Source organism: Lithobates pipiens, unplaced genomic scaffold (assembly GCF_037356315.1).
Source record: "Lithobates pipiens isolate NorthernLeopardFrog02 unplaced genomic scaffold, aLitPip1_a1.2 Scaffold_8, whole genome shotgun sequence".
In the NCBI taxonomy this organism is placed as follows: Eukaryota; Metazoa; Chordata; class Amphibia; order Anura; family Ranidae; genus Lithobates; species Lithobates pipiens.
In genome coordinates, this window is record NW_027507903.1 from 298,697,354 (window position 1) to 298,711,427 (window position 14,074).

Here is a 14,074-nt window from a genome sequence, read left to right on the forward strand (position 1 = left end):
CTGGCTCCCTCCCTCTGCCTGGCTCCATCCCTCCGCCTGGCTCCATCCAATCCCCTGGCTCCATCCCTCCGCATGGCTCCCTCCCTCCACCTGGCTCCATCCCTCCGCCTGGCTCTATCCCTCCGCCTGGCTCTATCCCTCCACCTGGCTCCATCCCATCCCCTGCCTCCATCCTATCCCCTGGCTCCATCCCTTCGCCTGGCTCCCTCCCTCCACCTGGCTCCATCCCATCCCCTGGCTCCATCCCATCCCCTGGCTCTATCCCTCCACCTGGCTCCATCCCATCGCCTGGCTCCATCCCATCGCCTGGCTCCATCCCATCACCTGGCTCCATCCCATCGCCTGGCTCCATCCCTCCGCCTGGCTCCATCCCATCCCCTGGCCCCATCCCTCCGCCTGGCTCCCTCCCTCCGCCTGGCTCCATCTCTCCCCACCTGGCTCCATCCCTCCCCACCTGGCTCCATCCCTCCCCGCCTGGCTCCATCCCTCCCCGCCTGGCTCCATCCCTCCCCGCCTGGCTCCATCCCTCCCCGCCTGGCTCCATCCCTCCCCGCCTGGCTCCATCCCTCTGCCTGGCCCCATCCCTCTGCCTGGCCCCATCCCTCTGCCTGGCTCCATCCCATCGCCTGGCTCCATCCCATCGCCTGGCTCCATCCCTCCACCTGGCTACCCCCATCTCCTGTCCACTTTGCTATATCCTCCCTCCACCTGGCTGCACCCCATCTCCTGTCCACCTGGCTCCATCCCTCCACCTCGCTCGATCCCTCCACCTGGCTACCCCCTCCTGTCCACCTGGCTCCATCCCTCCACCTAGCTGCACTAGCTGTCCATCTGGCTATATCCTCCCTCCACCTGTCTGCACCTCCCCTCTCCTGTCCACCTGGCTGCACCCCTCTCCTTTCCTCCTGGCTGCACCCTATCTACTGTCCACCTGGCTTCATCCTTCATCCCACCTGGTTGCACCTCCCCTCTCCTGTCCACCTCACTCCATCCCTCCACCTGGCTGCACCCCCCCTTTCCTGTCCACCTGGCTATATCCCTCCCCCCACCTGGCTGCACCCCCTCTCCTGTCCACCTGGACCAGTTCTGGTGCTAAAGTTATTGAATACATTTTTTTTGGGGGGGGGGGGGGGGCGCAAGTAGCTGGTCTCGCCTAGGGTGCAAAATAGTCTAGCACCGGCCCTGAGTACAGGTATCTGCACCCACTTCTGGGATAGCTCTCTGCGGAAAGGGGCGTAGATTACGCCCCTTTCCGAAAGTCCCCCGCTGCCTGCTGGGAAACACACAGATCCCAGAGGCAGCGGGTCCATCCTTATTGCGCAGCGCGACTCGCGCATGCACAGTAGGGAACCGGGAAATTAAGCCGAAAGGCACCACTTCCTGATTCCCATACCCAAGATGGCGGCGGCAGCACCCGAGAGACGATTGAGAGATCGGCTTCGGGTGCCGACATCGCGGGCGCGCTGGACAGGTAAGTGTCACTATTTTAAAAGTCAGCAGCTGCAGTATTTGTAGCTGCTGGCTTTTAAAAAAAAAAAAAGCGCGGACTCCCGTTTTAAAGTGAAACAATAAAAGTCAAGTATTCCTTTAAATTTCGTACCTGGGGGGTGTCTATAGTATGCCTGTAAAGGGGCGCATGTTTCCCATGTTTACAACAGCCCCTGCACAAAATGAACTCTTAAAACAGATTTTATGACAATACCATGCATATAAACCTTTAAAATTGCACTTTTGATTTCTCCCATAGTCTTTTTAAAGGGTGTTCCGTGGCTTTCGAATTCGCCACAAACACCCAAAATTGTTCACTATTCGGCAAACACCCGATGTTCCAGTTGAACTTCGACTCGGACATCGGGCTCATCCCTAAATAGGAATAAAAGTGATCAAAAAGTAAAAAATTAAGGGGAAAGTGTAAAATGATTTTTTTTTTAACAAAATAAACGATGATAAAAAAACGATGATAAAAAAACGATGATAAAAAAGTTTAAAAGCACCCCCCATCCCTGTGTGCTCGCACACACAGAAGCAATGGACATGTAGATCCTACCAGTATATGTAAACAAAATTCAAACCACACATGTGAGGTATCGCCATGAACGTTAGAATGGGAGCAATATTTCTAGTAACTCTAAACTATTGAAGCATGGGGGATTTTTAAGTACAGAGGTCTGGCCCCATTGCACAGGTGTGCACAATTTTAAAGCGTGACATGTTAGGTATCTATTTTACTCAGCACAGCATCATTTTACACATTATACAAAAAAACAAAAAAATAAAACAAACAAAAAAAAATCGGACTAACTTTAGTGTTTTTTTTTTTTTTTTATTCATGAAAGTGTTTTTTTTTTCCCAAAAAATCTGGTTTGAAAAATTACTGCCATTTTATTCCCTAGGGTCTAAAAAAAGGTTTGTGGGTCCTGAGTAATTTTCTAGCAAATAAATTATGATTTTTACATGTAGGCGAGAAGTGTCAGAATTGGCTTTGAAGACAAGTGATTATTGGACTTTCTTCGGATTAATGCATGTGGCCATGAGCCCCTTAGGCTGAGTTTAGATATGCAGCAAGATTCCTGGACCTCTTAAAAGCATTCCATGTTCGAATTGATTGCCATTTTGACTGACAGTGAAGAGGTGTTATGACGCCTCCCCTTCACTCGTTTTGACCCCTTTAATGCCACACCAACAGGCAGCAATCATGTGCATTGCATGAGGTTGCAGGAAATTTGTGGTGTGTCCCCATTCACTTGAATGGGTTGCATTCGCTGAATGTTTTGGGGGGAAATAATTTGCCATGGGTGCAAAGCATGGCAACCATGGCATGTAAATACCCCCATCTGCTGCCTTTATAGCTTAAGGGGGGGGGGGGGGGGGCGATTGAAGGAATGCTAAATACGTGGCTCAACTGCACGTTTTTAACGACCCCCCAACCACAAGTCTAAAAGAGCCCTTAGAGTACAGGAAATTCTGGGTGGGTGGTAAGATTCTGATCCTCTAGATTCCTGGGCTACAGCTCTAGTAAACAAGATATGTGAACAATAATTACATATAGAAATCAATTATGAATTTGTGAACAGTAATATAAAATCTGCTAAATTGTTGTAATGTTGGGTAATATTATCCCATTGTACCATGTTATAGAAGAATGAATCACAGAAAAGTAAATTTGTATTTTTATGCATTCTGGCCAGGCTAGGCCCTCCAATTTGATCTACCATAAAAAAAATCTATTTTCTGAATATAATCATAATGGGTTATAGTAATTTTTCTAGAGGATCTGCTTAACTATCAGGTGACTGTAATCAGATAAGTAGTGAGAGGCTCAGTAAGCAGATTGTATAAATGTTGGAGAAACTGAACAAAGCATTTCCATGTATTCAGATGATTGTCACAGTCAAAGGCTTACCTCTCGGCTGTAGTCAGTTCCATAAACATCCGCATAATAATTTCTTATACCATGACCACTACTACATCGACTGTTGTATGGTTCTTGCAAACGTTTCACATGGACCTGCCACAAAGAGATTCTTTTACTTTTTGCTACAAAAAATGCTTGCACATGTCTTTTACTGGGATAGGCAAGTAAAGAATAATAAAAGGGTAATAAAAGACTTAGAATAATGTTAATTTAACAATTGAGTATAAGTATGCTGGAAAATTATCGATTATATCGATTTATAGACATTGTTGCTATGACATATTCATTGCTAAATTTTCACACATATACTGTACATCTAATACAAGGAGGTATGAGTATACTGGACCGGATCACCTTGATTATATATGGCATATGGGAACCTGTGCAAATTTCCAGGTATAAAGAATAACACACATAAATAAGTGAAAACATATTTTTAAATATGTACGATGTCCTTTATTACTAGACATCAACAAACTTTTTCCAAAAAGTTGTTCTGGCAGTGATTTACTGCCCCTACAATGGCATAGAGAGGTCTAGTCCCAGTTGGGGCCCAGTTCCTATGCCAGTGATGGCAAACCTTGGCACCCCAGATGTTTTAGAACTACATTTCCCATGATGCTCAAATACACTGTATAGTGCATGAGCATCATGGGAAATGTAGTTCAAAGCATCTGGGGTGCCAAGGTTCGCCATCACTGGCATAGGAACTGGGCCCCAACTGGGACTAGACCTTTATTCCTGAGGACCTGTAGGGATCCACTTCCATTTTCTCACAAGACCACCAGTTGACATGGAGTGGAAGCAACAGTTTTAGCTGTTACATGCCGCTCATATCTCAATGGCAGTGCATTTACATGCAGCATATTGCCCATCAGTGTAATAAATAGCATTATCCTGCTCACTGTGCCATGACGAACCAATGAGGATATTACACCTCCCCTCTTTGTCCTCCTTTGTACTAAAGGTGAAACAGTGCACCATTTTTGGTGTGGCTTGTTGGGGACAGAGTTTCATTTGCATTTTTTTCAAATCATTGAATTGTTTTGAGACATTAACTAAACATTTGTTGTGAATGCACAAATGGTAAGGGAGGGAAGGTAGTTTAACAAGACACGTGGCCGCTCATTAAAATTAGAAGAAAAGAGAGATTTAACCTTAAACTACGTAGAAGCTTCTTTACTTTAAGAGCAGCAAGGATGTGGAATTACCTTCCACAGGTGGTGGTCTCAGCTGGGGGGATCGATAGTTTCAAAAAAACTAGTATATAAGCACCTGAACAACATACAGGGATATACAAGGTAATACTGACATATAATCACACACATAGGTTGACTTAATGTCTTTTTTCAACCTTACCTACTATGTAACTATGTAAGGCTCTAAAATTGGTAATGTAGAGGGAAGTTGGGATGCTGGGATGCTGAAAGGCAAAATGTGCTAGCTGCTGAATGTCATCTCAAGTAAAAAAGGTAGAAATCTTTTTGATGCATTATTTGTATTCATTGGACTACATTTATTGCTGGGTTCAAAAGCAGTTGAGAATGAGAAGGACTGCAATGGCCATTATAATGAGAAAGCAGGGGTTACCGTGCCATATTTTCAGTAAATGGCCATAGTCCTGCTGTTGGGTAAGCTACATTTTAAGCTATAAAATAGAAGACATATGTCTGTAAGGAGCTTACATTACCTGTACAAAATGGGGCTACAGCTTAAAAGCACATTGACCACTGACCAAGGCAGAATCAAGAACTGACTGCTTTTAAAATCAGCACGTTTACAGATAGCGTGGCTAATCAAACTGCCTAAACATTCTACATTGATTTTCACTTCATTCCAACAACAGTGCAACCTCATAGTATAGCATTAAAAATTAAATGGAAATTTATTGAACAATGGAAATGCGCTCACAAAAGTATGCATGTGTAGTGCATGGCATAAAGGTGACTTGGGAGCCAGAAATGCCTGAGGGGCAGCCCCAGAGAACCACCCGGTTGTGGATGAAACGTGCTGAAGATGGAAGAAGCTGTTGACACTGCAACTGCAAATAGTGTTCAACCCGGAACTGGAATCCCCAACGTCTCTGTAGGCACATGTGCTGTAGACACGGGACACATTTCAAAACCGGTCTGTTTCTTCATCAACCTGTCTATGCTGGGCGATAGGAACTTGGTTCCTCTATGATTTCCTCGGAGGCAGCTATTCAATTGGATGTTGGCACCCCATGTGTTTCTGGTGGCCATCTTGAGTATGGCACTGTCTATTTAAGACCCTGGCACCCAGGCTTGGTGTGCTTTTTGTGAGTAGCTAGAGTAGAGAAAGGATCATCTGTCAGGGACAATATTTAGAGATAGGGAAAGGTTCCCAAGGAGTAGGGACAGTGCAGGGCCTATGTCTATCTCTCAGGAAGCCTTCCCTATTGGATGAGGAATGGCTAGGCCGCATTCTGCTCCTTGTGTTAGGTGCATCTTCCAGTCTGCATATCACTAATCCCCTGCTTTCTCTGTTGTAAGTGGCTCTGGTTGGGTGTGCTCCCCATTGGGCCTGTTGTATTTGCTGAAGTTTTCTACACTCTGTGTGTTCACTGCCCACCACACAATGCTGAACCTATTCACATGGTTACCACACACAGTGAATGCCTTAGAAACTGCTTTTGCGCAGCCACTCAGCTATATTCACCATTAACACTCTTAATGGGACACTGCACCACGTAAAGAAGGGCCCCACCGAAAGCCAGCCAACATTAACCATTAGGTGCTAGGTATTTACTGCCACCTTCTGGGGTACCCTTACACTAGAAATGCATACGCCCACCAGCTATTGGGAATGTATGTACAGCAAACACGCAAGAGCCCTATTATACTTCTGAGTTCATTTATACCATTCTAGAAAATCTGGCTGCACCCGTTACAGTTCAGTTTAATGTGCTAAAGTCTTTTGAGTGCCAGCTAGTGAGTCATTGAGCATTCATTCATGTTAGTGCCCCTAATACTGTGTAATTGCCTGCTCATTGATTTATGCCTTGTTTGATAGCATTTGCCATATTACATTTCATTTATTCACTTCCATTTATCACATTGCTCTTCCTCCTATCGGTGTGCTCTTTGCACTACAGTACATTTAATTACTCCTTTTGTTGCATCTCCCTCCAGCTCTCTGAGTTCTGCTGTGTCTTAAGATGCATTCAGCTGGCCATAGAAGTGTATAGCTGTATGCACTTCTATGCATACAGCTATGCACTTCTATGCATACCCATATGCACTTGTACTCATGTAAATGCAAATACGCTTTTTGTATTGTCATCTGCCTGCAGATGTATGAATGACATATTTCCCAAATGTGGAAGTTTCACAATTGGGAAATATGTCATATGTGCATGTATGGGTAAATGCCAAATCAAAGGAGTATCAGTGTTTACACAAGAACAAGTGTGTATAACTAGTCAATTCTTTAACCAAGCTGTATGTGCCACCTGCTGTTGTCCAGGCATTGGAAAAGACTGGGAAAAACGTACTTTCACCTCTCACTGTCCGTGTGCATGTATCCTCAAGGATTACAGATTTGCATTACTTGTGCATTTTATATCTGCCTGGAGTTCAGCTTTAAACTCAGTTAGTACAATCAGCTTTGGAACATTCTTCGTCTTGGAGCAGTTTACAAAGAGTCATTTCATACCTTCACAACTCCAATGTCTGACTCCTGCCCAGGAGGAATGTTGACTCCCTCATCTTCAGGGAATGGCATCTTCCCTTGTCCATGCAGAACTACTCGCAGTCCTGCCGCTGTGCTCACATTACTCATATATTCATTCTGCTCAATATAAAGCTCCATAGTCAGACCTGTCAGTGACATAAGCAATGTACATATTATTGTATTGGCAGCATAGGTATTTATTTACCAGTATATTCACAAGAATGGTCATATGGAGCTTCTGACCTAAAATAACTGCAATACAGAATTGTTTCCAGTGACTGGAAACACAGTTCTTCTGTCTATAAACATATAATCTGGAGGGTAAAGGGGGGCATTAAATAGATGCAAACCCCAACTTTTTTACTCTTTGTTGCATATCAGCTATGCAGATCTCCTGCAGTTCTGTTGCAGCCACTTCCTGCCTACATACATGCACTCAATTAGAAGTGTATGCAACATGTGACAAAACAGGGTCCTAGTGTTGTGCACTGTTGGAGGAGGTGATTGTACAAAGACCTTCTTAGCAGAACTGGCAGGTATTATTTTAAGTAAAAGTGCAGATTTAATGTGTATGTCAAGAGGGGAAAAAACATATGGAGAACAAGAAGGACTTCTTAAAAGGGTTGTAAAGCTTTGTTTTTTATTTTCTAAATAGGTTCCTTTAAGCTAGTGCATTGTTGGTTCACTTACATTTTCCATTGATTTCCCTTCTAAATGTTTTCTTTACTTTGTCTGAATTTCCCTCTTCCTGTTTCTCCTCAGTAAACTTCACACCATCATCCGAGTGGTTATTAGTAAGCCAGAATAGCTTACTGAGGAGGAACAGGAAGTGAGAAATTCAGACAAAGAAAACAAAGAAAAAAAAACATTTAGAAGGGAAATCTAAGGAAAAGGTAAGTGAACCAACAATGCACTAGCTTAAAGGAACCTATTTAGAAAATAAAAAACGAACCTTTACAACCCCTTTAATAATGAATAAATGTTAAAGTTTTTGTTTAATATTTTATTGACTGGGTTAACATATACTCAGTTACGGGACAGGGTCACCCAGTGCCCAAGGCAAAGATGGCAAACTGTGCTACACAGTTGCAAATTAAAAAATAAAGTCCCTGCATCAGGGGTATCACTGAAAGGAAAAAATGTCTGGTAGTAGTGACACTGGAAAGAAACATGTTCCTGCATTACTGGAAAAAAATGCACTTGCATTGGTGATGTCACCAAAATGAAAAATGCTACTGCATTGGTGGTGTCACTGGAAGAAAAAATGCTCCTACATCAGTAGTGTCACTGGAAGAAAAAATGCCGCTGCATTGGTGGTGCCACTGGCAGGAAAAACCATCCCTGAGCCAGTGGTGTCACTGAAAAGAAAAAAAAAGTCCAAGAGTCAGTGATAACACTAAAAGGAAAAAATGCCACTGCATTGGTGGTTTCAATGGAAGAAAAAAAGTCCCTGTATCAGGGGTGTCACTTAAAGGAAAAAAAATGTCCCTGAGTCAGGGGTGTCACTGAAAGGAAAAAATGCAGCTGGGAAAGCTTCCTATCTAGGGTCATGTGATATGTCACATGACAAAGGGAGACAGGAAGAAGGCCAGTCCACCCTCACTCCCCAGTGGAGCCTCACTGAGATGGAGGAGTGTCCTCAGTGGGCACCTACCCTCTTCCTCCCACAGTAAGCTGCTATTGGAGGGAGGATAGAGAACAATCCTCCCTCCAGGGACTATAGAGGCATCTGCTCCTTCTGACAGGAGTGCCACTGCAGGAGAGTGAAGTAGCTGAAACTCCTAATGCACCATGACCACTCCACATATTAACATTGCACCCAGGGCCCTTCCCACTAATAAGAAAAAAAAGCTGTCATACAACATAATATATCCAGTCTGTATATAATCTGCACAGTAATCTTTTCAGCAAAAGTGCACCTGTTATAACACAGGTCACATATGGGTTAGGCATTGAACACTGATGTTGTAATCACCATAACTGAAGCCGGCTTTGGTGGCATTTAAAACATCTGTTTCTTGAATTCTTGATGATGGGTAATTCGGTCCATTGAAGGTGTAACAGTTTCCAAGCTTCGGGTTCAAGAAAGTGGTGAAATAGCTAAAGCACAAAAGGAAATATGTAACAAATTTACAATGTTCATATGCAGGAATGTATACATTTCAGACTTGTACTAAAGAGGTTTTTCAGGATAGATGGACATTTCTGATCTGTTTTGGATCTCTTCTGGTATAATAGAAAGATTGCCCCCCCCCCCCCACATTTCTTACTGAGGCCGGTCATACATGGTGTAAATTTATTTCCTGCAACCTGTGGTTGCAGGAGAGAAATTTGCACGGTTCCCCCATAAACACAGACAGTGCTGACAGGGGAATCAGCCATTGTCTTCTCCCTGCGAGGGTCGGGGGCGGCCGAGGGAAGCCGTCTCTTGAATTGCCTTGTCCTACTGTTTAAATCTGACCTTTAGTAACTTTGCAAATCTGCATTACTTTATTGTTGACATCTGACGTGATCTGCGCATGCAGGAGAGAATCCTGTGATTGATTACACCCTCCCCCATTCACAGGTTGTGTTACAACTTACAAGCAGCATATTTAATGAAAGAACCTTATTTAAGGGAGGAGGAATGAGACGGGGGCATGTCCCCATCAGACCATCGGTACTGCTGTTCTACCTGAAGACCTGAAGCTGTTACCATTGCAGTGTCCATTGTTTAGAGACAGGAAGAGGAACTGCCCTGCACAACCGTGGGACATACAGTACTTCATTATAGGCAGGGCTTTTTTTCTCAAACAATAGGTGCTGGAACTTAACCACGGCCCCACAAAACCCCTCCCCCCATACACACCCTCCAAATCACATCAAATAGTGGGTGTGTTCAATCAAATTTCACGAAAAAAGTAGGAGGGTCTTGAAGGGGCATTAAATACCAGGATTGCATTATATACAGAGTGCAGAGCTGTCACTTGTAAACACAGAAACCAGACTTCTGTGTTTACAAGTGATTGTGGTGAGCAGGCACCAAAGGGTCTGAGCCAGAGGTGGCAGAACTGAGTTTCACCAAGTTCCCCCTGAAAAAAAGCCCAGGTAAGTGATGTGACTAAAGCTGTAGGCATTTTTTTTATTTTGTGCTAAACTTTAGCCTTAAAGTGGTATGAAACCCAAAAGCACACATTTTATATGTTGCAGCTTAGCAAATGGTGGTAGGTTTATTTTTTTAGATTTCCTTTTCTTTATTTTCACCTGGTGATCCGGCCAGTAAGTCTGTTGTTTTTCAACAGAACAAGTTGTTCAGCAGATGTAACATTTAGAAGGTTAACACAAACCATTTGCCACTGAGAGGGGTGCTTTTATTTATGTATTATGTAAAACCTTTATCCCAAAAGGAAAAAAAAATATATAACTACAGGTCCCATGCCTCCTATCATGCTGAGTCTATTTTATATAACACACACCCATCTGTCAATCAAACTATTAAAACGTATACATAGTCATTTATTGGTAAATATGTCTTTAACCACTTGCCCACCGGCTCACGCTGATATATATTGGCAAGGTGGCACGGGTGTGCAAAACGACGTACCCGTACGTCACTCCGTCATCTGCGGCTAGCGGGCGCGTTGGTCCCGTGGACTCGATGTCTGCCGGAGGCCTGCGATCATGGCAGGGAGAGGCAGAATGGGGAGATGCCTATGTAAACAAGGCATTTCCCTGTTCTGCCTAGCAAAATGACAGGGATCTACTGCTCCTAGCGGTCGGAGCAGTGATCTCTGTCATGTTCCAGTGAGCCCATCCCCCCTACAGTTAGAACACGCTGAGGGAATGCACTTAACCCCTTTATTGCCCCATAGTGTTTAACTCCTTCCCTGCCAGTGACATTTACACAGTAATGAATGCATTTTTATAGCACTGATCGCTGTATAAATGTCAATGGTCCCAAAATAGTATCAAAAGTGTCTGATCTGTCCACTGCAATGTCGCAGTCATGATAAAAATCACAGATCGTCACCATTACTAATAAAAAAAATGAATAATAAAAATGACGTAAATCTATCCCTTATGTTGTAGACACGATAACTTTTGTGCAAACCTATCAATATACACTTATTGCAATTTTTTTTACCAAAAATATGAAGAAGAATACATATCGGCCTAAACTGAAATTAGTTTTTAAAAAAGCTCTAATTGTGGGGAAAAAAAGGACATCAATTTTGTTTGGGTACAACATTGCACGACCGTGCAATTGTCAGTTAAAGCAATGCAGTGCCATAACGCAAAAAGGCTACATCCCTTTGCCACATACATGGAAACACTCTGTGACTTGTCAATTAATCTATGGGCCGCATTGCCAAGCCCCTGGCTTCAGCCTCTCCTGCGGGCACATTCTCTTTGTAAATTTTGAGCCTATTGAGGCTTTTTGCTTATTTTGAGTAAAACCTTTTGTATATGAGAATTAAGGCACCTACAGATTTGTGCAACCCATTTTTTCTTTACACAGAAGATTGGGGTGGACCAAAAGGAAAGTAGTCATGGCCAAATACCAGTCTGGGACAAAGCCACACAAACCAATGACAGGCATTTGTATGGAATGGTTCCAATACATCTATCTTTGATTTAATATCTCAGAATTATCAACTTACCACCCAACTTTTTGCTCTTCATCCCTGAGGAAAGTTTTCAGCAACTAGAAACGGGTCGGGTGTGGGGCCATCAGCTTAGAGTATTATTAATATTTATTGGTTGTTTTTTTTTTTTTTATGTAATTATGTGTTTATAACATTTTGCTACACCATTGGGACACTGTTTGCTTAGTGGTCCCTCTGGTTTTAATGTATTTATGTGTATCTTTTGTTCTGTATTTGTTAATAAAATATTTATGTTTTTGATTTGTGTGTGGTGTTGGTGGTCACTTATAATCCCATTTATATAGGGGGATTTTTTTTGTTCAAAATGTATCAGGGATGAGACCACCACACTAGAATCTTTTGATCCACTGAGAGCCCCCTTCCCTCCTTCGCATAACGCAAAAAGGGGCCTGGTCAGGAAGGGGGTAAATCCTTCCGGGGCTGAAGTGGTTAATTTTGTTATATTAAAAAAAAAAAAAATAATTACAGAAAGTATTTTTTTATTCGAATAAAAGATCTAATATTGCATTTATTACCTGCAGATACCTTTGTTCACTGATTTTTCAATTTCATTGTATGCTACCGTCAGTCTGTTTACTTCTGTGAAAATGAGAAGGCTAGCAGATGGGAAACAGACTGTCTGGACATGAGTCCAGCAGTGGGTTGGAATAGACGAAGCATTATCTCCTGATCACATGGAGGTGTGGGCAAAGCCTAGACGTGACTACTATTTTGATTGACATGCCAGGGCTTTCCATGGAATGCAAGAGCACCTCCCCTAATGATGTAATAACTTAACGCTGTAGTCTCCTCGGAGCAGCATAACGCAAAAGGGGATAACGGAAGCCTTTGGAAACATAGGAAACGGCATTGTATTAATCACTTGAGCTCTGGAAGGTTTCACATCTTTCATGACCAAAGCATGTGTTGCTACTCAGCACTGTGCTACTTTAACTGGAAATTGCACTGTCATGCAACCCTGTATGCAAATTACCTTTTTATTAAAAAAAAATAAAAAAATTCAAACAAATAGAGCTTCTTTTGTGGTGGTATTTGATCACCATTTTTTTATGTTTTGCGATATAAACGAAAAAAGTGTTACTAAACCCAGGCCCCTGCAATCACTTTATCTGGTCTCCCACAGTACACAGAACATTGAAATGCAATTATTTTAGTAAATATAAACTGTTTAATACCTTTTTGCATCAGCAGTTAGAGCAGTCTTATCACTTTTAGCAGTGTCAAGCCAAGCACTGGTAAAGCTTGTAGGGGGAGTTTTTTGATTGCCCTATGAGACTGCAAGACCCCTGACTCTCTGTCTGGACAGCACATTTACTGCGGCAGGGCAGCACAAGCAGGCAGGATGACACACATGTATGTGATCCTGCCTCTTCCTGTTTAGGGGCTGGTGGACTGGACAAAGTGGCTTGTGGTACTTGGCTGCTTTGAGAAACCAGAGGATCATGTGATCGCTAAGCTGTTATGAATGAATTATTAATAACAGCTGTGTCTCCTATAGTGATGCTGTGATAAGCCCATAACTATCACATGGTAACTGGGCCAATCACAACACCCTGTATTATGTGATAGCTGTGGGCCAATCACAGCATACAAAAGTAAATCACAGCTGTTATGAATGTAAAACATTTATGACTAATCAAAAAATTGCTGTTACAGTGATCATCACTGTAACAACTATCAAAGTGTAAAAAAAAACAAAAAAAAAAAACCCCTGATTTTCCCCCTTTTACAGTGTCACTATGGTACACCGATGACTACACCGAAAAAAAATGACATACTGTCACCAGTCAGTATCACCACCACACATCAGTCATATGATGATGCAGTACTGCACTAGCGACAGTATGTAAAAAAAAAATTGAAAAAAAAAAGATTTTATTTAATTTCTTAATTCTTCAAAAAATGTTGAAGAAAAATTTGCAACCTCAAAAAACTTACCACACTTCTTAGTAAATAGCTCAGACTGTCTACTTTCCAGAAAAAGTAATTTTGGTGGGGGGAGAGTATTTGTAGTGTCCTGGCACATTAACCACTTGCCAACCAGCGCACGTCGATGTACGTCGACAGAATGGCACGGGCAGGCAAATGGGCGTACATGTACGTCCCTTTAAATTTGCCGCCCTGCCATCGGGAGCGCGCTGCCGCCGGCGCGCTCCCGCGCTGGTCGGGACCCCCGTGAGTCCGGTCGTGGGACCCGCGGACTCGATCGCCGCGGGCATCCCCGCGATCGTCTCACGGAGCGGCCAAATGAAGAAATGCCGTTGTAAACAGCATTTCTCCATTCTGCTTAGCAACTAGTGACGCTGATCTCTGCTCCATG

General features: G+C 43.2%; 1 protein-coding gene across 1 annotated transcript in view; it reads right to left on the minus strand.

The window, feature by feature from the left end:
- The window catches only part of LOC143960672 (epithelial sodium channel subunit alpha-like), a 70,190-nt gene that overhangs the window by 43,265 nt on the left and 12,851 nt on the right, over positions 1–14,074 (minus strand). The window contains exons 2-4 of the mRNA XM_077469471.1: positions 9,084–9,208; positions 7,091–7,254; positions 3,404–3,508 (exon numbers count right to left, since the gene is read on the minus strand). Of these exons, the coding sequence (XP_077325597.1) occupies positions 3,404–3,508; positions 7,091–7,254; positions 9,084–9,208 (394 nt within the window). The remainder of the gene's footprint in view (positions 1–3,403; positions 3,509–7,090; positions 7,255–9,083; positions 9,209–14,074) is intronic.